The sequence below is a fragment of the Mesocricetus auratus genome, unplaced genomic scaffold, assembly GCF_017639785.1.
Source record: "Mesocricetus auratus isolate SY011 unplaced genomic scaffold, BCM_Maur_2.0 Super-Scaffold_100015, whole genome shotgun sequence".
In the NCBI taxonomy this organism is placed as follows: Eukaryota; Metazoa; Chordata; class Mammalia; order Rodentia; family Cricetidae; genus Mesocricetus; species Mesocricetus auratus.
Window position 1 is genome coordinate 52,780,823 of NW_024429198.1, and position 22,589 is coordinate 52,803,411.

Genomic DNA, 22,589 nt, shown 5'->3' on the forward strand with positions numbered 1-22,589 from the left:
AAACAACAAAGCTGTCGCAAATAAAACAATAACAAAAACTAACAGAGACCACACCATGCCAAATAATCTGGTTTTGCGAAGGTGTGTGTGTGTGTGTGTGTGTGTGTGTGTGTGTGTGTGTGTGTGTGTGTGTGTGCAGCATGTGCATTTAGGCCCCAGGACCACCTCAGATGTTGGCCCTCATCTTCCACTTTGATTGAGAAGGTCTGTTGTTATCACTATGCTTGCCATGCCAGCTGGTCCAAGAGTTTCCATAGAATCTCTTGTCTATGTTTCTCTTCTTGTCAGAACAATGTAATCGTGGATGTTTGTTACCATTCCCATGTGCCAAACAATCAAAATATGAATTGTACAAATGTTTATTGATGTTCTATTCCACGAAGAATGCCTATGACTAAAGTACCTGGAACATTTATCACCTTAGTTAAATACAAGATAACACAGACAGCCACCAATGATTTCTGTATACCCAGGGTTTCATTTTATGTGGGATTACTTGCCTGTGTGTTTAAGACCACATTTTCCTTTATTTGCTAAAATGGGTCTACATTAATAATTTATGGGCACATGTTGAAAATATATATCTTCTACATAGGCTACAGAGAAATTAATTAACTAAGCTAATTATAAAATGTGGGCAACTCTCTAGATCATTTGCTATAATCATTGAAAAGTTTTCCATTCCTTTTTCAAGTAATTACATGTAAAACCATCTAACTGAAAGATGAAGTACTTAATGATACAATGCTTTTTTAATTAAGCTAAGAAAATGATAGATTAAAAAAACACAGAGCTAATAATACAATACTGGGAAACTGAAAATGTATGTATCCTGGAAGCCTAACATGTATTTTAGCATGTTACTTCAGGGATTTCAAAGCCTCAGCACAAACATATATGGCTATTTACTTATTTTTAAATTAAAAACATTGTGTATATCTAAACACAAGTGTGTGGGTGCCTGGAAACACATGGAAATCAGAAGACAACTTCCAGAAGCAGGTTCTCTCATTCACTGTGGATTCAGGAGTTTGAAGTCATGTCCCTAGACTTTGTGAATAAGTAGTTCTTTACCTATAGGCTTGTGTAGGTATTATTTATTAGAAGTCTGATATGATTCAAACCTTTTCCACTTTTTAGCAAACTTGAATATGCCTTTAACGTATGTGTCTCATTGTACTAATTTTGTCATATAAAATATGCTTCAGGAAATTTAAACACTAAGCTTATATCTGAAAGAGTACTCTACAAGAGCTAAATTCAGTCCACAGTGTTTTAACACACAGAGGAAGGAAAATATGTGGTGCTGAAGTAGACCAGGCTCTGATGTTGTATGACCTAGAAGGGATTTTGGAGTGTCTATTTTGTCAACTGCTTCCTTTCTGTTTCCATTTCTAGATCATATTCCATGGGTCAGGGGAAGGGATGGTCCCAGCCTTTCTCTTCTGATCCTTTGAGCTGTCTAGAGCAATGGCTAGACATTTGACAATGAAGAACCACAGGGTTCAAAAAGTTACTTTTCCAAAATAGAGCCCCTGAAACGGTAGGGAGCACACGAGAGAAGTGTTTCTGAGGGAAATTCTGCCAGGCTTTTTCAGAGAGGGTCAAATGAGGCAAACCCAGAGGAAAAGTTCTTTTCAAAGCTCGTATTGCTTTGTTTCATTGTCTGCTTCAAGTCTGGGACACAAAACTCTAGTACAGTATCAAATATACATTGAACCATAAACCAGTGACCCATTAAACAATGACCACTGCCTAGCAAAGCATTAGAATCTAAACCATATGGGAATTCCATACAAATCCTTTTCTATGGAACTTCCTTTGAGTTAAAGTTAGAGTGGAAGGAGAAATCAGAACACCCCATTATGAAGAAAGAAAATAACTCATTTGATTTGTAGCAGGTATTATTCAAATGGGAGTTAGGAGTTCATAACTGTCTATTGGCACTATAAGATTTTCATCTGGTTCCAGGAATAATTGATAACTTCATACCAGCAAATCCTGTTTTTCATAATCTAACCAACAACAGTCACACAGGGCACAGGAATACATACTTCTGTTCCTTGTCATCTTTATATTTCCCTCAGTTGGATATCTCTTGTAGGAGGAAGTCTGATGCCGCCATTAAACATGTGACTTATTAGAGGCGCATACAGATGAGGTAATAAAAGGGCGGTTTACCACACCGCTAACCACACCCACTTTAGGCAGGACTAAAGACGTATACGGCTAGACGTAAAGACGTAAACGTACATAGGTGGAACTACGTCACTAGCCAGGCCCACTTTTGGGCGTGGCTAGGGGCGTTACGGGGGAAGGCATAAAAGACAGCACACAGGAAGTCTCGCTCTCTTTTCCTGGAGATCGGCTTCCGGTCCGGCAGCTAACTAAAAACTGCTCCTCTGGGTTTGGTATCTTGTGAGTAATTTTTTACATAAAATACTTAGCGTTACTGTCAGTAATTGTGTGTCGCGTATTGTTACAACGTCCGTTAAAGCCTACATCTCTATTCCAAATTAGATACAAAAAGTTATAAAATTTAGTAAGTTGATTGAATTTCACTAATGAACATTCAAGTTTATTAAATATGTGTTGATGTTGAGTTTGTTTTGTTTTTGTAAAAGTTTGTTGAACAAGAAGCTAAACAATAAAAGAAAAATAATGAAAATTATTTCAAAGAAATTCTTTCTTGTTCCTTAATTTTAAAAAAATTTAATAATTGTGCCAGCAGGCATAGTTTTTACTCTAATAGTTTCTTTGGAGAAAATTATGGGGATTGTAAGGTCTTTCCCACATGTGAAAATACCTGGTCTAGCCAGGTACAGGAAGAGAGGTCTGAGTGGAACAAATTATCCTTTTAAAGATGCCTGACAATGGAAAGTCTCAGAATTGGGAATAAAACTAACCTCAAAATAAAAGCACTCACCCACTCTTCTAATGAGTGGGGAGGTAAACGAATGTATAGATACAGGATTCAGTGTTGCTAACAAAAGAATTTTAGAATTTGAGGAAGTGTACATTTTTTGTGGAATCATTTTTGACAATTTTAGAGGACCTTTGAAACAAAGCACAGGCACAGTTTGTTTTTCAAATAAGTCCAAAGAAACTGGAAGTCAGATATATTAATTTTCCCTAGGACAAACAGGTCTACATTTAGAAGTTGTGTTTCTTGGATTCCAGATCACCATTCTTTCTTCTACCTTATATTGTAATTAACACTGCTAAATAATTAATGGCTAATGAAATGAAAATGAATAAAATCCTTTATCTGCAAACTGGAGGTGCTGACCCAAAACAAAACAGACAAAAGTCAGTCTATACAAATTTGTATTATAATCCTAATTTATTCAAGATCTTTGGAAAGAAGGGCAAAGTGAATTAATTAGTAATCTGCAGTGTGAGATGTATTTTAAAAACCTCAAATTTGAAATGTATACTCTTTGTGTGTTTCTAAGAAGAGTCCTATGTCATGTGGATTTAATTTTGAGATGACTCAATAATAATTCCTATTGGGAGCTTAGGAAATTCATAATTAAATACAAAAAGCTTAGATTCATCATCTAATTTTCCAATATTTAAGAAAAGCATTTACATTATTGACTCTTTAAAGAAAGTCAAACAAACGTTTTGGAGAAATTACAAGACTTGCCTATGTCCATTAACCATGTAGATTTACTGGGACTTAAACCACGTATAATGTTGAATTGTAAATAATTCATAGTAAAGAATTATTTTCACTTTGTAGTTACAGTGAACTAATACAGACTGGAAGAAAGATCATTATTGCTAACCTCATTTTGTTTCTAAATAAGGAATTCCTTAGAGCTTCTCCAACATTTTTATTTTGGAGTTATTTAAATCCTTTCTTTATACTTCCCTACTAATTCCTAAAGAGTACATTCTGCCACCCTCTAAAGTCACAAATTGTTAATGTTGGAGTATGCAATTTGGGCTCAGTTTTATGCCTTCGATGAAGCTATAAAAGATTCTTCATGAGCTAATAATACTATAAAGCCCTTTGCTTCTAACACTAGTGAGTCATTACTAAAGGTCTCAGTGTCCAGGGCATAGCTCAGTGAAATTTCATCTAATGACAAAATAACTAAGGTGAATACCATTGGCTTGATTTTCCTTCACGATTTTCCTTTTATCTACTGCCCAGATCAGTTCCTCATACAAAGAATGTGAGAAGAGATTGGATCTAGGCGGTGTCTTATCAAACAATATTCTGTGGTATGAAGCGTGGGCACAATGGCAAACTTTATCCTCCCTTCTGTCATCAGTTTAACAGATGAGGCCTGATTCCAGTTTTTCTGCTCTAGTTGGACTGTAACTTCAGGATATACTGAGGGCTTTAATCAGATTCAAACAGCTGCAAAGGCTAGATTCCCTCCCTTATTCCTAAGACTGCCATAAACACAAATGTAGTCAGTGAGCCACGAGTCAAGCACAAAGAATCCAAGGACGATGTATGAAAACAGAACCTCTCCAGGTGACTGGGATGTTAGTAGACATACTACGTGGCATATGTGTCTTAAAGGAAGATTTCTGGCAATGATTAAAATGCAGATAAATGCATAGTCTCCCCCCCCTCTCTCTGTGTGTGTGTGTATGTATGTATGTGTGTGTGTCTTTGTCTGTGTTTTATACCTTTACTAGATATTTTTGACCTCTCCCACTGCATGTTAAATAAGCTCTTGGTGATTATCTCCTCATAATTAACAGTCAGTCTCTACTGGACCCCGAACTGAACTTTCTTCTGCACTGTTCCTACAGTCATAATTATCTAGCAGAAATCAGTGGGGTTGTGTCATCCAACAGATGGCTAAATGGTCACATGGAGCTTTGGAGTTGAAAAAGTCACATTTTAATTGGAACTTAAGATGTGATTTCTCTTGGCACCATGGAAATGTATCTTCCTTTCAGAACCAGGCGAAATGTTTCAACAAATGGTGCCAATTTTTAGGTTTAAAACTGCACATGAAACAACTTTAAGATGCACTGATGTACATTTAAGATACTGTACAATTGTGCAATTTTAAGAAGTTTCAAAAACTCAAGAATATCAGTGTACTTATGGGTTAGTGTCAAAGTGCTCTCCAAACTCTACTTTTCAATGTAGCTCAACTAAGTATTGAGACAAACCCACATGGAGAAGCAGCTACGACATCCACCAAGATTGTAAATAGAATATACTCCCTAAGACAGTTAGAGAAAGCGATTTAGTGATGAAAATTTAGGTAGCATCTGTGAACTAAGATTTTCCCCTTCTATTCTTTTACTTAAAAAATTCATAATTAAAGATCATGCTATTTGTTTGATGTGAACACAGCTTCCCCAAATAGTATGTCAATACATAAAGAAATAATCATAAAAGCTATGTAAAAAAATTTAAGCTCTCAAAAGATCCCCTTTATTTTCTGGTGTCTATGGTTCATAGACATGAGTATTATAGATTTAGTTTATAGACTGTAATGGACTGTCCTGGGTATTTGTCAGTAATCAACTAACTGCTCACTATGTTGCTCCTCTGGGACTTGATCACTCTGAGCCCCTCTACTAGAAAGCATTCTTGTTTCATTTTATAAATCACAATACTGAGGTTCAGTCAACATCATCAGTAATTTTGATCGCCAGTTTGACTGGATGTAACCTAAGAGACATTTATGGGTGTGTCTGTGAAGGTGATTCCTCACTAAGATAAAAGAGAACTGAGTGTCAGCATTCATCCTTGCAGATGCAATGTGACTTGTCACTTTATAACCCCACAGCCATCTTCGCCTGCCACAAAGGACTGCATCTCCTCATTCTGAGTCAAATTAAACCTTTCATTCTTTATGCTAATTTTGTCAAGCATTGTGTAACTAATAAAAGTAACTAATGAACTAATTAAATAACAAACAGGAATATCATGTCACAGTACTTTACAGGAGGTTACATATGACAAGTCAACACCCTCTTCTTGTCAACAAATATGTTTAATGAGTGTAATGTATAAGTCAGAAGTGTATAAAATTCAGAGAGAAACATATATACAACTTCAATGCTTATAAATTCCATCTTAACTTGTGCTAATCCAGTGTCCAGAATAGAGATTTTTAAACATCAGCAATAGATTTATAATCTGTTTTCAGAAGTTTTGAACTAATATAGACAAATATTTTTTAAAACACTGTAGTAAATTTATTTGACAAAATAAATATTTAGCTTTTTTATTCCCAATTTCTGTGGATGTTTTAAAACCCTGAAATAGCTGTGTCTATGTTATTTTCCCAGCATGCACACACTCTGAGTGCCATGCAGTAAGCAGAGTTGTATTCTACCAGGGCCTGTGGTCTGCATTGTTTGAAACTTGAACTACAGGTAACTTAATTTTAAAGCAAGGTTTGTGAATGGGATCAAAAGAGTAGTTTGCCCATTCTTAATAGTATCCTTAATATAGTTTTGATAAAGTAGTAAGCAACAAAGTCCTACTTGTCTCATTCAGCCTTCTGAGTTTGGGTCAAGAAGTTATGGTATCTCTTTGATTAGTTCCCAGTGGCTGGCCCAAGAGGTCAGCATGTGACTTAAATAGATGAGGTGAGTCTACGTTCTTCTATGGGACATGAACTTGCAGTTAGAGGATTACTTTTAGGCTGCAAGTTTTCACAAATACCAAGGCTATTTCTAGCAGGCAGAAAGGAACAGTCTGACAGGTGAACTACTACAGAGAAATGTACCTAAGAATAGAAGGAAGTCAACATCAGCTGTGGCCTAGGGGTCACTAGTGAAGACCTGGCATCATTATCTTGAGAAAATTACCTTGATTAATTTTAAAGGAATGTAAAACTACATTTTTAACAAAAATAGAACATAAAATAATTGGCATTTTGACTTTTAATGTAAGCTTAATTTTTGTTGTTCATTTCTGATACAGTGAAACAGCACCTTACTATAGTGGATGTTGGCCTTGAGTTTGCAACAATTCTTCTCTGATAGCCTCCTCAGTACTGAAATGACAGGTATGAGCCACCACACATACTTCAAGTAAAAGCTTTCATTTATGAACTAATGTTTCTTGACCTTTACTATCAGTGTTAGTTGTCATTAGTAATGATCTTTTATAAATACATTGGAAATTATTGTCTTCCAGCTTCATTCATAGCAGAAGAGTTTAGCTAACACCAACTGTGAGTAGAGCCCGCAATGAAGCAAGATAACAAAAATATCATGCTATCCTTTCCAACCATTTGACCTCTCGCTTCAATCTCCACTAGGAAATATCACCTACTTCTGCAAACAACGGGTATATATTTTTACATATAACAATACATAGTTGTACATCATGGCATCTTTTCCCATCACCATTCACTGCACATTAATTCTATTCATAGACGGTCACTACTGTAATACTTATTCACAATAATTACCACTTACATAAAAATAAAAACCAATGTGTCAAAAGTCAAAGGAGAGTTAAAACTAAGTATCATATAAATGTCTTTAGAGGAAAAAATTAAATATTTAAATATATGAGTCTTGATTTTCAGTTAGCAGTAGGCTTTATTTATTTATTTACTCCCAAGACACAGAAGCATGCCGTACAATGAAAGCCACTTAACTTTCACTTGCTTTCCACTACAAAGTAACACACTGTTCCATATCTTTTCATTCGCTCACTCTTTCACCCAACATTTCTAATTCAGTTGGATGGGAATTTGTCATCTTTCACAAGCAAGCACTTGTACTCTGTTAGACAGTGGGGATGGTACAGAGATAAACAAGTCAAAAGCACAGTAGTCAAATACTTCAGGAGCTAAGACTGGATATAGGTAACAGCAATAAGACAGGATACAATAAAACTGTAAAAGATGCACAAAGAGTGAAATCTGTACATAGAAGAAAGAAAGACTCAAGATTACTCTTTTTTTTTGTGGGCAATTTTTTTTATTATTAATATTTTTTTTTCTTTTCCATTTTAAATTTAGATAAGAAACAAGGTTGCTTCACAAGTCAGTTCAAGGTCCCTCTCCCTTTCCCTCCCCTCCTCCCATGCCCTCCCCCCATCCCCCCCCCCCCGTTATCCCCTCATTCCCCCAGGGAGGGTGAGGCCCAGAGGGTTGATCTCCAAAATTTACAAAGAACTCAAGAAGCAAGTCTCCAAAACAGCAAAGGACCCAATTAAGAAGTGGGCTGCAGAACTAAATAGAGAATTTTCAATAGAGGAGTCTAAAATGGCTGAGAGGCACTTGAGAAAGTGCTCAACATCCTTAGCCATCCGGGAAATGCAAATCAAAGCAACTCTGAGATACCATCTCACTCCTGTCAGAATGGCTAAAATCAAAAACACCAATGACAATTTATGCTGGAGAGGATGTGGTGAAAGGGGGACACTCCTCCATTGCTGGTGGGAGTGCCAACTGGTTCAGCCACTTTGGAAAGCAGTATGGAGATTCCTCAGAAAAATGGGAATAAACCTACCACAAGACCCAGCAACTGCACTCTTAGGCATATATCCAAAAGATGCCCATTCATATAACAAAGATGTCTGTTCCACTATGTTCATAGCAGCTTTATTTGTAATAGCCAAGATTACTCTTAGAAAGCTGATTTAGCAGATAAGTACATACTAGTAGTTCACCAGGTGGAGACACCTAGCAGATTTACAAGAGCAGAATTTAACCTAGAGTTCTAAGGTATCTTATCACACCTCTCATGTGCACCAGGCACCTGTTATTCCAAGCAATGCTGGTCTTTATCTTTATGAAGATTTTATCCAATAGTTTATCATTTTATCCAATGAGGAATTTGAGGTTCAAGGATGCACGACCCACAATTTGCTAAAATGTAGAAGGAAGATGTATTGAATATAAAATCAGGGTCCTCCCTTAGTTACCAACAGTGCTACTAGTTTCTCACTGTTTCCCAGGTTTATTTTTCCACTTGTCCCAACCTTAGTTTTTGAAAAGAAACTTTAGTACGTTTATGAATTTGGTTGCTTTTTGTGTTTTTCCCCTCTTCACAATGAACATAGAGTTTACTCAACATTAATTTGTAAGTTAAAAGGAGTCTTGCTAAAAAACAAACAAAAACACAACAGTATGATGATCTTTCTCTTTCAAATAGCTGTTTCTTCCTGTTAAATGTAAAGATTTCTCTGCTCTGCTCTTGTGTTATTGCAACAGTAATAGGTACAAAGTTGGTTTACTTCTATTACTGACTACTCAACTCCCACCCTCTGCCAGAAGCTTCATGGTTTGATTCATTCAGAAAAGTTGTCATCATTTTCTTTTAGAATATTGCCCCTTTAGTTTTCTAATGTCTCCTTAGATTTGCTAAAGAAATCTATCTTTTCTATGGTGAGATTTTTTTCCTTCCATCTCTACCTTCATACAAGAAGGTAATTTTCGCTGGGCATTGGTGGCGCCCGCCTTTAATCCCAGCACTCGGGAGGCAGAGGCAGGCGGATCTCTGTGAGTTCGAGACCAGCCTGGTCTACAAGAGCTAGTTCCAGGACAACCTCCAAAGCCACAGAGAAACCCTGTCTCGAAAAAAAAAAAGAAGGTAAATTTCTTATTTATACTTCCTAGCTATCACTTTTCTCCTTGGCTAACTTTTATATCCTATCTGACCCACCTAGTAGGGCTTTAATTTCAATACACATAATACCTGATATTTTTACTTCTAGAAGTTGGAAATCATGGCTTATTTTCCTTTTTTGAAACATCAGCTACTTTGTACGGCATGGGTCTTTTGTTTACACACAATTCCTAGTTTATATTCCTGCCTGATAACAAGCTAAAGTCCATCTATCCATCTGTCCTGGAGTTGGATGGTCATTCTTCCTCCAGTCCTAATCTTTCCAGTCTGTGTTCTCTTACTCTGTCTTTCAGGCTGCTATCCTAGCCTTCTGTGGCTGTACATTTTCTAGCTCTTTTAGGTGTTTAGAAATTTACTTGTTTTCTTTTTTTGGTGAGACATTTTTAATTCGTATTTTATTCAGTATTTGTGTTTACAGTGGGAAGATGAGGGGTAAAGTAGGAGGTATTCTGTAGTACTTAACATAATGCTTAATCTAAGTGCTTCCTTGATGAGTAACTGTGACAAATATATCGTGTGTGTGTGTGTATGTAAAACCGTATAATTATTATTTTATTCAAATACAGTAGGAAATGATAGGCAAAGGGTAACCATAATTCATGAGAAAATCTACAGACCAAGAGACTAAATATTAAGGGAAGCAGCAATAATTCTCTACGATAGACTATGGTATGAAAGGGAATAATTGAAGTTGTTCGGAGAAAAAGTGGAAAATTATCTCTCAGCCAAACATTTACATACATTATCACCCATAATGTCCAACAGCCATTTCATTTAGAATATTGAGCCTGTGAAGTATTATTTGATTCTATTAGAGGAATTGAACTAACACAGGAACTAAACTTGGGTCTCCCAGTTTCAAAAAGTCATAGTCTAAAATATGGGGTATAGCCTATGTTTTGAGATTGTGAAGCTGCACACATTAGAAGCCAAAATTGAGCAAGGTGCTCTCAAAGCAAAGATAACAAGAGTCCTAGAATAGGTCTCTGGAGTTCTGAGTTACTAGAAGTACTCTGGATGAGCATAAAAAGCCAGTTTCACCAGCAGCATTGGTTTGCAAGTGCGTCTGAAAGGGTCTCTAAGAATGTCAAAAGAATGAGTTCAGGGGTTTCAAATGTAGTGTATTTTCTAATTATAATAGATACTCATTTCTATTTATCTTCATTGCTTTTATGTTATAGAGTGTTATTTTATGACCTATTACATTTGATGCTGTGGAACATTAATTTAATGATGCAAAGTTGTGTTGCATTCTTTAATGTTGCTTTTGTTTAACTCTGTGAAGCTATGTTATTTTGCCTATCTAAAACACCTGGCTGGTCTAACAAAGAGCTGAATTGTCAATAGCTAAGCAGAAGAAAGGATATGTGGGGTTGGCAGCAGAGAGAATAAAGAGGAAGAGAAATTTGAGAGGATCCAGATCAAGCAACAAGAAAAGAACGGAGGAGTGGGAAAAGAAGGGGCCAGCCATCCAGCAACACAACCAGACATGGAATAAAAAAGAAAGCAAAGATACATAGAAACAGAGAAAGGTCAAAGCCCAGAGGCAAAATATATATGGGATAATTTAAGAAAAACTGGCTAGAAACAATCATAGGTAAGGCTGGGAATTAATAAGAGATAATAAATCTCTGTGTGTTTTATTAGGGAGCTGGATGATGGGCCCCCAAAGGAATGAAATTCAATGGCAAAAAAATCCAACTACAGCTGTACTTTGGATTTTGTTTTGTTTTACTTTAGTTTTGAGACAGGGTCAGTCTTCTGATGTATGCCAGGCTGACCTTGAACTCTTGAAATATCAGGGAGGATGACCTTAAGCACCTAAGCCTCCAGCTGCCATCTCCTGAGTGCAGAGGTTACAGGTGTGCATCACCACACAGGTCTTCTTTACTTTAATAATCAATTATTTGAGTTTTATAAGTCTTACTTTTATTTTTGTAAGGAAAGTCACAATGTTGTAAAATCCCAAGGCTTCTGCAACACTAATTCTGCTTCTGTTTACCTAGAGTGGATACAGAGACTTGTGTAAGGTACAAGCAAGGAGCTAAGCTAGACGTCTATGGAGGAAGGTAGGCAAGAGATATGAAGGGCTGAAACTAAAACAATGGCAGAAAAATTAGGCAACTAGAGCATTTATTTACAAAATATACCACAGAAAGAATAAACAGCATTTAGTGAGTAACAGCGTCTCATTCTGAATTTTTAGGCAGAGGTGAAAATGAGAATAGCAATGTTACACAACATAAACAAACCAGGAAAGGGAAGGAGAGTTTGGTGGATAAAGTATCCTTGAAGAAAATGCATTATGAGAAGTATGAATGCCAGTATGCTGGAACAACACCTGATCAACATGTGGATGAAATACTAAACCTCTGCTGATGCTCTACTGTAGAATACAGTATTGTGTGCACTGAGGAAAAAACTTGCAATTTTGGTTATTAGGGTGACATATGGTCCATGACTATGCCCACAATAATAGGCATCCCCAAAGCAAACACAGGTCAATGGGGATGCAGAGGATGCGGGGGAACAAGAGATGAGGAACTTGGGGTTGATGTAGGGAAATCAAGAGTGGGCTTTGCTGCAAAGGAGTCATATGCTCCTCCTAACAATCGACAGTAGCATGATGGTAAGAGCCAGTCTGAATTGTGTGACTCTGAGAAAGATGAGAATTATATAATCTGCGAGTGGAAGTGTTCTGCTGAGGAAGCTGAAAGCCAAGGCAGATCAATGGGATGGGAAATGATTAAAACTTTATTGAGGTTTGTGGACAGAAGTCCTGAATGTCCAAGAGTCAAACAGAGCATGGAAAAGGAGGGTGTGATCAATAAAGCAGTGATCTAAGGGGGTGAGTGACAAGGGGAACAGGTGCAGAGTGATTACTAATTCTGAGATAATAAGACTGGACACTCGGAAACTCATGAGAAACTTTAGATCCCATGGTGTGTGTGTGTGTGTGTGTGTGTGTGTGTGTGTGTATGTGTGTACACATGGCAGAGGCACCACCCATCTTTTTCTGCAGACAGAGACTCTCACAGCTCCAAATTTGAAAAGAAACTGGGCTGGCTGACAAGTAGACCCCAGGATATGCCTGTCTGTCTTCCCAGAAGTGGAATTATAACCACACGCAACTGAGCCAGAATTTTATTTGTCATCTTTTCTGTGATTGGAACACAGGCACTTGTGCTTGTGAAGCAGCAACCCCCATCTCGTCGTCTCTCTGGCCGCTCTGAAGCTTTCAATATTGCCTGCATAGGCCGTTTGAGTGAAGCCTAAGATTTAACTCACAAAGGCTTCATTGACAGAAACTCAGACTGTTCAAGTTCAACACGTGACAGATCTGTGGCATCATCAGAAGGTAAGATAGCAGAGTTACTCAGGAGCATATTATAGTCTGCAATCAAACTAAGCAGTTATGAGGAAACTACTCAGATGAAGTGAAAATAGCCTGCAGTGTGTTGTATGACTGCAATAGCAGGAGCTGATAGCTACAAAGTAGGAGAGAGTACAAATAACAGGCTGGAAATTCAAACCCAATGTGTTTATTAGTTTCCATTAAGCTGATTGGTGACAAAGATGTGTGTGTGTGTGTGTGTGTGTGTATTCATGTAATATGAAAAACAATATAAGTAGTTAAAAACATAGAGATACCACAGAGATATTGCTAAGAACCAGTGTGATGGAAAAATTATATTGCTGGTAGAATTTTCAGTTTAAGAATCACTTTAAAACATTTTGATTAATTAGTTAATTAACTGTGTGTTGGGAGAGAAGAGGCAGAGAGAGAGAGGGAGAGAGACAGAGGATGAGCAAACCAGTGCACACTCAAGAAAGTACATGGTAAGGTCCCAGGACAGCTTCCAGGAGTCGGGTCTCTCCTTGTACCTTGAGGTACAGGCTCTCTGGCTCTTGTTGTCTCTGCTGTGCTGCACACTCTAGAACCAGATGGGCCAAGAGGTTCCAGCCGCTTCGCCCGACTTCATCTGGCTGTCGGCGTGTTGAAATTAGATGTGCATCCCAGCATCTAGCTTTTAATATGGGTTCTAGGGATCAAACTCATGTCCTCAGACTTTTCCCCACTCTGCATTTCCCTAGCAGTTTTTAAACCCTGCTTGAAACTGCAGACGAGGTGCCGCTGTAGTCTGTGATATGTCATCAGGGACTGAATACAAGACCTTTAGTTTGTGTGGCATGTGACGGGCACAAGAAAAGTGTAAAAGCCTCTGCTCAAACCCAAATTTTCTTTAACGTAAAAGGATAGCTTTCTGGTGGTTTTAGTTATACTCTTTTTTTTTTTTGGTTTTTTGAGACAGTGTTTCTCTGTATTGTTTTGGAGTTTTGGAGGTTGCCCTGGGACTCACTCTATAGACCAGGTGGGCATCAAACTCACAGAGATCCCCCTGCCTCTGCCTCCCAAGTCTGGGATTAAAGGTGTGAGCCACTAATGCCTGGCTAGTTAAAATCTTTTCTTAAATCACTCTTTTAAAAATAGTTACCTCACTGTCCCCTTTCAACTAGGTAAGATAACTACTATGGAAAAATGTACAGAGACATGGACACAAGGACCACTGTGTGACATCTGGCTCAGACTTCCTTACAGTGAGGCATTGAATAAAAACACTAAGCTAAGATTCCCGGTGGGGAGGACTAAGAACGTACTGTTTCTTCATAAGTGATTCCCCTTGCATTAAACTCTAAGAAAATCTTTTAAAATGAAGTCTTTTATAATACATACTTAGTAACTCAGTGGATAGTATCTTCAGCAAAATTTTATATATTAAAAAACTTGAATGAGACTTATTTCTTCAAGCAAAAATAGTCTCTTAAACAAACAGGTATATGATTTTTCAAGAAGGTCATCAAATTCAGAATCTAAGCTACTTGAACTATATCAATATAATGACACAATTAAGAACATAAGAGGGGTTGCATTAAAAGTCTTTTTTACTGTATTTCTTCTAAATATTTTAATTTGATTTTTATGAAGTGTATGTAACTATGTCCACGTGACAAAGTCTCTGTGAAAATCCAGGAAAGAGTACAGGAGGAACCTCAGTAGGTGTTGATCCCGTCTTTTTGACAAACTGTTGCCTTCATCAGTTTCTATTATAGCTATGGTTGAATTTAAGACCACAGCCCTTTGGAGAAACTGATTCATGTACTGGAACAACTGACTCCCGTTCTTGAGAGCAGTTGCTGAAGTAACTAACTTAAGAGTCGAAGCCAATTGTTAGAATCAATAACAAGTGAACACATGATAATTTCCTAGTTTTAATTTAATAACTGCTTAACTCACCTAGTTTTTACAGTCTAAGAATACTCAGTGTATGTTGAATCAAATTTATTGGATTCATTTTTCATTAAACATGCTCCTCTATTTCTAATGCTTAAGATGCCAGAGTTTGAGGTTGGTGATAAGGACTTGGTGAAAATGTGTAGCAAAAAATCTTGTGTCATGATTCTAGTTCATGTGCAGAAACACTATGCAGAACATGACACTACTTTCTTTCAGCTAAAGCAATCAAAAATCACTGGGTCTGGATAATTCTAAGAAAATAAAATTTCATATATATGTGTGTGTGTTTATATATGTATATAAATGTATATGTAGATATATATTCTTAGTATGTATATATCTATGTATGTACATTGTAATGTTTACTTAATGTGTTCAGTGAAGCCAACTAAAAATATTTCAGTCTTCTAAAATCCGTGTTTAAACCCAGAGGTTGCTACTGATGTCCTTGGAAGAGACAGTTCTTTCTGCACTGAACGACAGTTAATGCATAGTCTTATAATTGGGGAAAGTACTGAGAATCAACAACTGTTGAGTGTCAATCCTAAGTAGGACATCATTATCATCCTCTCCATGGCTCAAATAATATTGCGAAAAAGGTGGCTGAAAGCATCAAAGGGCCAGAGGATGGGAAAGATTTCTGTGAAAGACGTCTTTTGGATACGACAGTACTGTTGAACTCAGAACAGCTCTTGTTACCAGCACAAGACCTACACAAGACTGGGTCGATCAACATTCCACCATGGACAGGGAAGGGGCATATTGGGCTCTGCCCCTTGTTGATGTCCTACTGACACATAACATTTGCTGGAATAGGGACAGTCACATGTTTTCAGTGGCACACCCACTGGTAAGTTGACCCTGCTTACGTACATAATTGCTCAAACATCCATAGTCACACAGCTAACTCTAATTAAATTCAGTTGAAAATGACACGAACAGTAAACAGGAATAGATTTTGTTTGAACAGTGACAGAAAATCAAAGCAAATATTAAGATACTCAATTATGTATGCTGTGATGAAACATGAAATAGGAATATCATTTTGAATTTCATAATGTTAACAAGAAACTCATAACCCAGCATCATTGTTTTCCTCTCTCCTTACAGGGTCTTCTGGTCTACTGGACCCAAAGTATGTGGAGAACTAAGCTTATTGATTGGCAGTGAATCTCATACAAAATACATCTACATTTTACAGTTAGCTTTTACAAATGTATCTAAAATGAATTTATTTCCTTATTGACTTGATACAGCTTAGAGAACAAGAGGCACATAAAATAAACCCATTATGAAAATGACTGAGGTTCTATTTTTTTCTTGTTTTAATATGTTGACTTGTAAAATCCTGAAGGTTATTTTACATAACATTAAAGACGGCATAGTTAATTAATTTTAATTACTCTGCATTATCCATGCCTCATCTTCCTCTTCTCCTTCCTTCCTCTCTTTTCTCTCCTTCTTTCCTCTTTCTTTTCTTTCTTTCATTTAGTCTTTTTTCTTGCCATATAGGGATGGCTATTTTAAATGGAACAAAATTCTGTTAAAAATTCCATAGTGAGGGACTATGTATTGAAAGTGAAAGGAACATTCAAATGTGCCTATTTAAGAGTGTGTATGTCTCATTTCCAAGTAGGCATTCCATACAAGGGAGGACATAGTAACAGAAAGGATTGAAATGGCTTAAGTTATAGTATCCATTTTCCTCTACATCTTTCATGTAGTTATAGAGGACACTCCAATTTGCTTTAGAACACTTCATGTCGGACAAGTGGTCAGCTCAATGAGTCATAATGACCAGAAAATAGTACTCTTTCCTCAGTAACAACAAACCAGATGTGTCATATTTCTCTCTGTAACCTTTGAAGTTCTACTTATATGATACATGCAGAATAAATGAACAATCAAATAGATGTAAAATATTAAAGGTTAAATATTTATTTGTAGAATGTTTGTGTTTCAGTTTACTATGTAAAGCTTACTGACTTTGTATTAATCTACATATTTTCATTATGTATCAGAGATTTCTACTAAATAGACATCTGTGCTAAGGTAAATAATGTAATTATAAAAAATGGCAGTGATATTTTACATGATACAATATCTCTGATAGATCTTAGAAAAATTAAGAGTTCTGTACAGTGGTGATTTCTTTCAAATAATGATGAAAATGATACTGTAGACCAAGAAGAAATAAGATAAATTTTACCAAAATATGGAATCTCTAAATACCATTTAAAGATTAACAGTATCATATATTTATAAAATAATATTGACATATACTATCTTCAATTTTATTGAAAGAGGAAAATGTGTAGTATAACTTAGAAGATACTTAGTTACAAATGGAAATTTTATTGTTAGCCTAGGCTGTAGACACTGCACCATCTCTCTGGCCTAGCAACTAGAATTTTATACTAATTGATAAATGGGCTTGAACCTGATGTCAAATCCAGCTCTGTGATATAGATCAGTTTGGTCCCTTATCTGCATCCTGTTGTGTGTAATATAATCATTAGATAATCCCATACTAGGGAAACTAGTTCATGTTCTTCAAGCAAATCTCTTCTTTCTTGTTCTCCATTATCTGCATTACCTAAATCTAGTCACTCAGTTCTACCATTTTTCTTATTAAATGCCTTTTGTACTGCAAACTTCAAACTAAACATAGAAATCATAAGAACTACATATTTATTTGAAAGGCTCTGATGTTGCTGAATAAAAACGTCACAGGAAATTTTTCTTTGGGTGGCAAATTAATAGTACATGACAATGTTTTGTTGTTTCAAATTCTTTGAAGACTTATTTGTACCAGAAATGACTTGCAAGGGTTTCCAGAAAACACTGTCTTAGAATTCTCCCAGAACTATGAGGTGGGGTGACTGTGGCCTGAAGAGGGGAACCAATCACAGGCAGGAGAGACAACTTACCCAAATCAGACAGTCGAGGGTGGTGGATGCAGAATCTCTAAACAGACTTTCATTATGTACTCTATAAGAAAGCCATCTCCATTTTAGAGAACAATATGAAAATTGACAATAAATGGGATTTCTTTTACTGTCATTCATTTCATAAGATTTTACTCCCATGAAATTGCAAATATAGAGCCATGCATCGAAACCTCTCTCATCTTTACAACTTCTACTCATCACAATGTGACAGCTAGGAGGCCAGATCACAAACATTGCCCTTTTGGATGTGAGGAGAGAAAACATAATGATCAGAAATGTTTTAGAATACTTCTAAAGTTGCAGTGGGGCAATAGAGCATTTGCTTGCCTTGTAGTGTGCTGAGCCCTAGGTTGGAACTTCAATAGCTGTTGAAAGAAATAAAACATCTAATATTTGTTTAAGAACACACATACAAGCTGGGCGTTGGTGGCGCACGCCTTTAATCCCAGCACTTGGGAGGCAGAGGCAGGCAGATCTCTGTGAGTTCGAGACCAGCCTGAACTACCAAGCGAGTTCCAGGACAGCCTCCAAAGTCACAGAGAAACCCTGTCTCGAAAAACCAAAAAAAAAAAAAAAAAAAAAGAACACACATACATACTTTGAAATGTGAAAAATATCAAGCATACAATGTCACTGTTTGTTGCATTTGTGTAGATAAAAGAACAATGGAAATTCACAGTATTTTGATTACTAGTTTCTACACCAAAGTAAGCAAGATCAGGCAAACTAATCTCCAGCAAGCACAACAGAACAGGGAGTTGCACAACCTCACACACCACCTGGGGTCAACACATCTAGGGCAACAGGCACTGAGATTTAAACCTGAGGACCACCGTTATTCCCCATCTTAGTTTTCAAAGCTTGTTATTTGTTAGACAGCAGATGCACCCATTTCCTTACATTCCAAAAATATCCACTCTCACCTAAAGCAACAACTGGAACTTCGGCTGAAGACTCATAAACCTCACATGTATTCGAGTAGTAACGAAAGGAAACAAACACAGATGATGTGTGACGATTGGATTCTCCCTGATTTTCTCTTGCATTATCCTTCTTTTCTATGAGATGTTATCACATGGTTCTGTGAACACTGTCCTCCCAAGAGAGTCTTTATCATCATATAAACGAAGGGTATAAATGCTTGGGGAGGGTGAAAAGGAAAGGGGATAAACACAAGCAAATGAAAACCCCTTGGACCTGACGTCATGGAAAAATAAACATAAAGACACTAAGATGGAAACAAAATAGTGCCATGGTTTACATGTGGGGTTTGGATGGAATCTAGGGCTGTGTTCAATTTATAACTCACCATCTCAAAACCACTTCTTTTCATCCGCCTGCAGGACTTGAGGTAAGTACGGATACGTTTTCTGGCACGCTCTTGGTACTCAGGGAATTGTCGCCTGCATGAGTCAATGATAGCCTGGATCTTTTCTTTGGGCTGCTTAGAGATTGGGACCATTCGGTCCAAGTTTTCATCTACAAACAGCCTGACAAACATCTGTTGGCAAGAGGGAGACAGAGGAGAAGGGTTTGGAGGACTGCTCTCTTCTGTTCCTAGCTTCCTGTTTTGATTACCGAGAGGAAAATAATTCTTTTTCTGGTCTTATGCACTGGAGAATTTTGCAAATGGAAAGCCAGAAATTTTAAGCAAACACTCTTTAAAGATTTTCTAAATGGTTGAATTAAGTATATAAATATATATATATATAAAGAGAGAGAAAGAGAGGAGGATAGGGAGAGAGAGAAAGAGGAAAGCAGACATACAAACAGACAGAAAAGAATGAAAAATAAAACATCAGGAAATAACAGTAGAACCAGGACGGCTGAGTACCCATTACATTTGCTTTTAGTGATAAATGGGAATGAGACATTGCCACACTACACAGTGGACTCATTTCTGAGAACCAACAGTTGACTCTCTTGTCATGCACAATTAAGAAAGCAAAGGAAATAACTGATGACAGACAGGCATAACCATCTGAGGACTAAGCTGAGCCCCCTTCAAACTAGGTGAACATGCATACTCACACAACACAATTCCCGTTCTCAGCACCCATTTGGCTTTACAATTCTAAACAAAACAGCAATTCCGGTGTCTGCTTGTCAAAGAGTGTTTCATGTACTTTAAAAATCCTTCTGAAAATTAAACAAACATGGTTCTACAATATTCACATTGACCAACAAGCAACGGCATGAACGTGAAGTGGTCAAAACATAGCCACGCAGTGCGGGGGACTCACATTGAAGGCTTTCAGCCTCTCAGCTTCCACGCCATCTGTCTCGTTCACCTTCTCAGAATCCTCATGTTCATCATGGTCATCTTCATCCTCGTCTCCGCGGTTGAGTGACAGATCCTCTGCACCTCGGTCAACACTCTCGTTCTTGCCAGAGTCATAGCTGGAGTAGCTGTGTGCTGGAGACTGAAAACAAAAAGCGACATTGGCACTTTTCAATACTCTGACAGGAATGTTATTTTATGCTTTAGTTTTCATTCCAATAGTCATTCAAAATCATGTCATATGACTTGGTAACTCTAGGTCTATAGCATTTCAATTTTTTGATCAAAGCCAATTCAAATAGATTTAAGAATACCATTTCCTCCCCTGCACTGGTAACATTTCAGCAGTGTCTTTAGCTGTTCAGAACAGCTCCACCTCTCCAGAGAAGTCTTATTGAGCTTAGTGTTTCAAGAGTAACCACTTTTTCTGCTCAATATTGACATTAATAAAAGGAGCATTCTGTAATTAATATACCATGAAATAGTGAGTCGTATAGTTGGAAGTAGTTAGAGTCATATAGCTGTAGTGTATGACCTCAGTGCATAGCCAGTCTGGCTGTATTAATTTTCTTTGAACACACTAGATACTGAAGAATAAGGATATTTAATTAATTTGCCCAGCAAAGTCTATAAAAATATTACTGAGCATAGAGGTATTAATTGCATGCTACTTTAAAATAGATTTTTAAAGGGTGAAAGATTTATACAATCTGAAGAGAAACCAGAGTAAGTAAAATAAACAAAAAAAAACAGAAAAAAGATTTGTAAGCTATCTATGAGTTTTCTGAAAATACCATTTGATTTTCATATAGTGAAAATTCATGAATCTTTTTACTAACTGATACATTATTGCTTATATACTTTAGCATTGATTAAGACAGGATAAAGCTAAAGTTAGATGATTCAAAGGATGCACTGCATACTTAAACATAAATAATTAAAATCTGAAAATTAAATGATTTTTTAAAAATTTTATCTTCATTTTTTATTTAAGTAAGAAACAAGCTTGTTTCACATGCCAATCCCAGCTCCCTCTCCCTCTCCTCCTCCCCTGTCCTCCCCACCAGGCTCCCCAGTCCCTCACACAACTGAAAATGTTTTAAAATTCATTCTCACATATCAACAGTTGCTGACCTCTGTAGAGCCCTGTTTGTTGGTCCAAGCACCCATGCATGTGTATGTAAATGGGCTCATTCTGCAAGTAAACTGATTTAGAATACTTGTAATTTGGAGATGCTTAATTTTTATATATAATCACTTTTATTTCTTAGGATCTAGTGATTAACTTGAAAGTTAGTTTGGAAGACCTGACATGAAAGGAAATTGGTGTGTATATTATTGTGATAAAGATCTTAACTGGACACTAAGCTCCACAAAGGACTGCCACATGGCCCCACAGATCCCAGCAGTTACTACCAAAGGCTACTGAGTTACTGAGCAGAGATATAAGAGAATTTAGAGATGGCCATTCTGTAATTTTTGTTGACACAAATATTTTCAGACATATAAAATGCCATAAAACAAATTATGAACATTTTGAATACATGATAAAGAGAAGACATTCATGTTTATAATTGTCCTACTGGTGGCCTCTGTGTTTACATCTACCCCATGAGGAGCTTTTATCTTTCCAGTTCTTCAGATAAAGAAACAGTTTCCAAAAAGCTAAACAATCTTGTCTCACAGCTGTATGCTTATTTGACCTCAGATCTGCCTGAAGTCAAAAGCTCTACATTAAGTTTACAGTTCAATTTGCATTCTCCCCCTCCCTCTCTTTACCTCTCCTATTTCTGAAAGAATGAGAGAAAATACTTCTATTTTATGTATTGTAAATGTTAATATTAAAACAAACAAACAAAGGTTCATTCAGAAGCCCTCTTTCACCTAAAGAAACAACATATTATTTCTCTTTCCTTTTACAATAGTAGTCTGTGATTTAGAAATCCTTAGGAAGAAACATTATTACTTACTATACAATTTCCACACAAAGAGTGTAGTTAGTGTTATTAAATAATTTATTATTGTTGTGCCCTCTTCTTTGTTTAGTTAAATAGGAAAAAGAGATGGCAGTATTATTACTCCAAAACAGCTAGGTATTTATTCTTAAGACACAGGTATTGAAGGGAATACAAGGCTATTTTTCATCTTTATGGATAATCATATTTTAGAGTAAAATACATTTTAAGAATAATATACCTTTAAGAAAATAAACAATTAATGAACAAGTTTTTAAAATAACATGAGAGCAATAGGAAAAAATCCTCGTTTCTGTTGCCCAAATACCTACATGAAAATTTTTTCCCTTCAATAAGACTTTATGGAGCATACATTTGACAATAATTTAATGAGTTTTGATTTGGTGTCAGGCTTCATTCTAAGTCATAAACACATAACATAATTGAAGCCTGTGTAAACTGATAAAGTCACTTTCTCAATGTTACATAACTTTCAAATGAAGTCAGGATTTGAACCCAACAGTATC

The 22,589-nt window shown here is 36.7% G+C and overlaps 1 protein-coding gene and 1 long non-coding RNA gene across 10 annotated transcripts in view; one reads left to right on the plus strand and one right to left on the minus strand.

Moving 5' to 3' along the window:
* The window catches only part of Nol4 (nucleolar protein 4), a 340,254-nt gene that overhangs the window by 64,312 nt on the left and 253,353 nt on the right, over positions 1 to 22,589 (minus strand). For 6 of the 9 annotated variants that reach the window (XM_005065339.4, XM_040757899.1, XM_013125061.3 and 3 more), the window contains 2 exons: positions 20,070 to 20,249; positions 19,136 to 19,327 (listed from right to left, as the gene is read on the minus strand). In XM_005065339.4, coding sequence (XP_005065396.1) covers positions 19,136 to 19,327; positions 20,070 to 20,249 — 372 coding nt within the window. The remainder of the gene's footprint in view (positions 1 to 19,135; positions 19,328 to 20,069; positions 20,250 to 22,589) is intronic. The other 3 variants (XM_040757904.1, XM_005065340.4, XM_040757903.1) reach the window with 1 other exon arrangement.
* LOC121144357 lies at positions 11,957 to 16,176 on the plus strand. The gene is made up of 2 exons (XR_005881707.1): positions 11,957 to 12,937; positions 15,986 to 16,176. It is a non-coding gene; the product is annotated as an uncharacterized LOC121144357 (long non-coding RNA).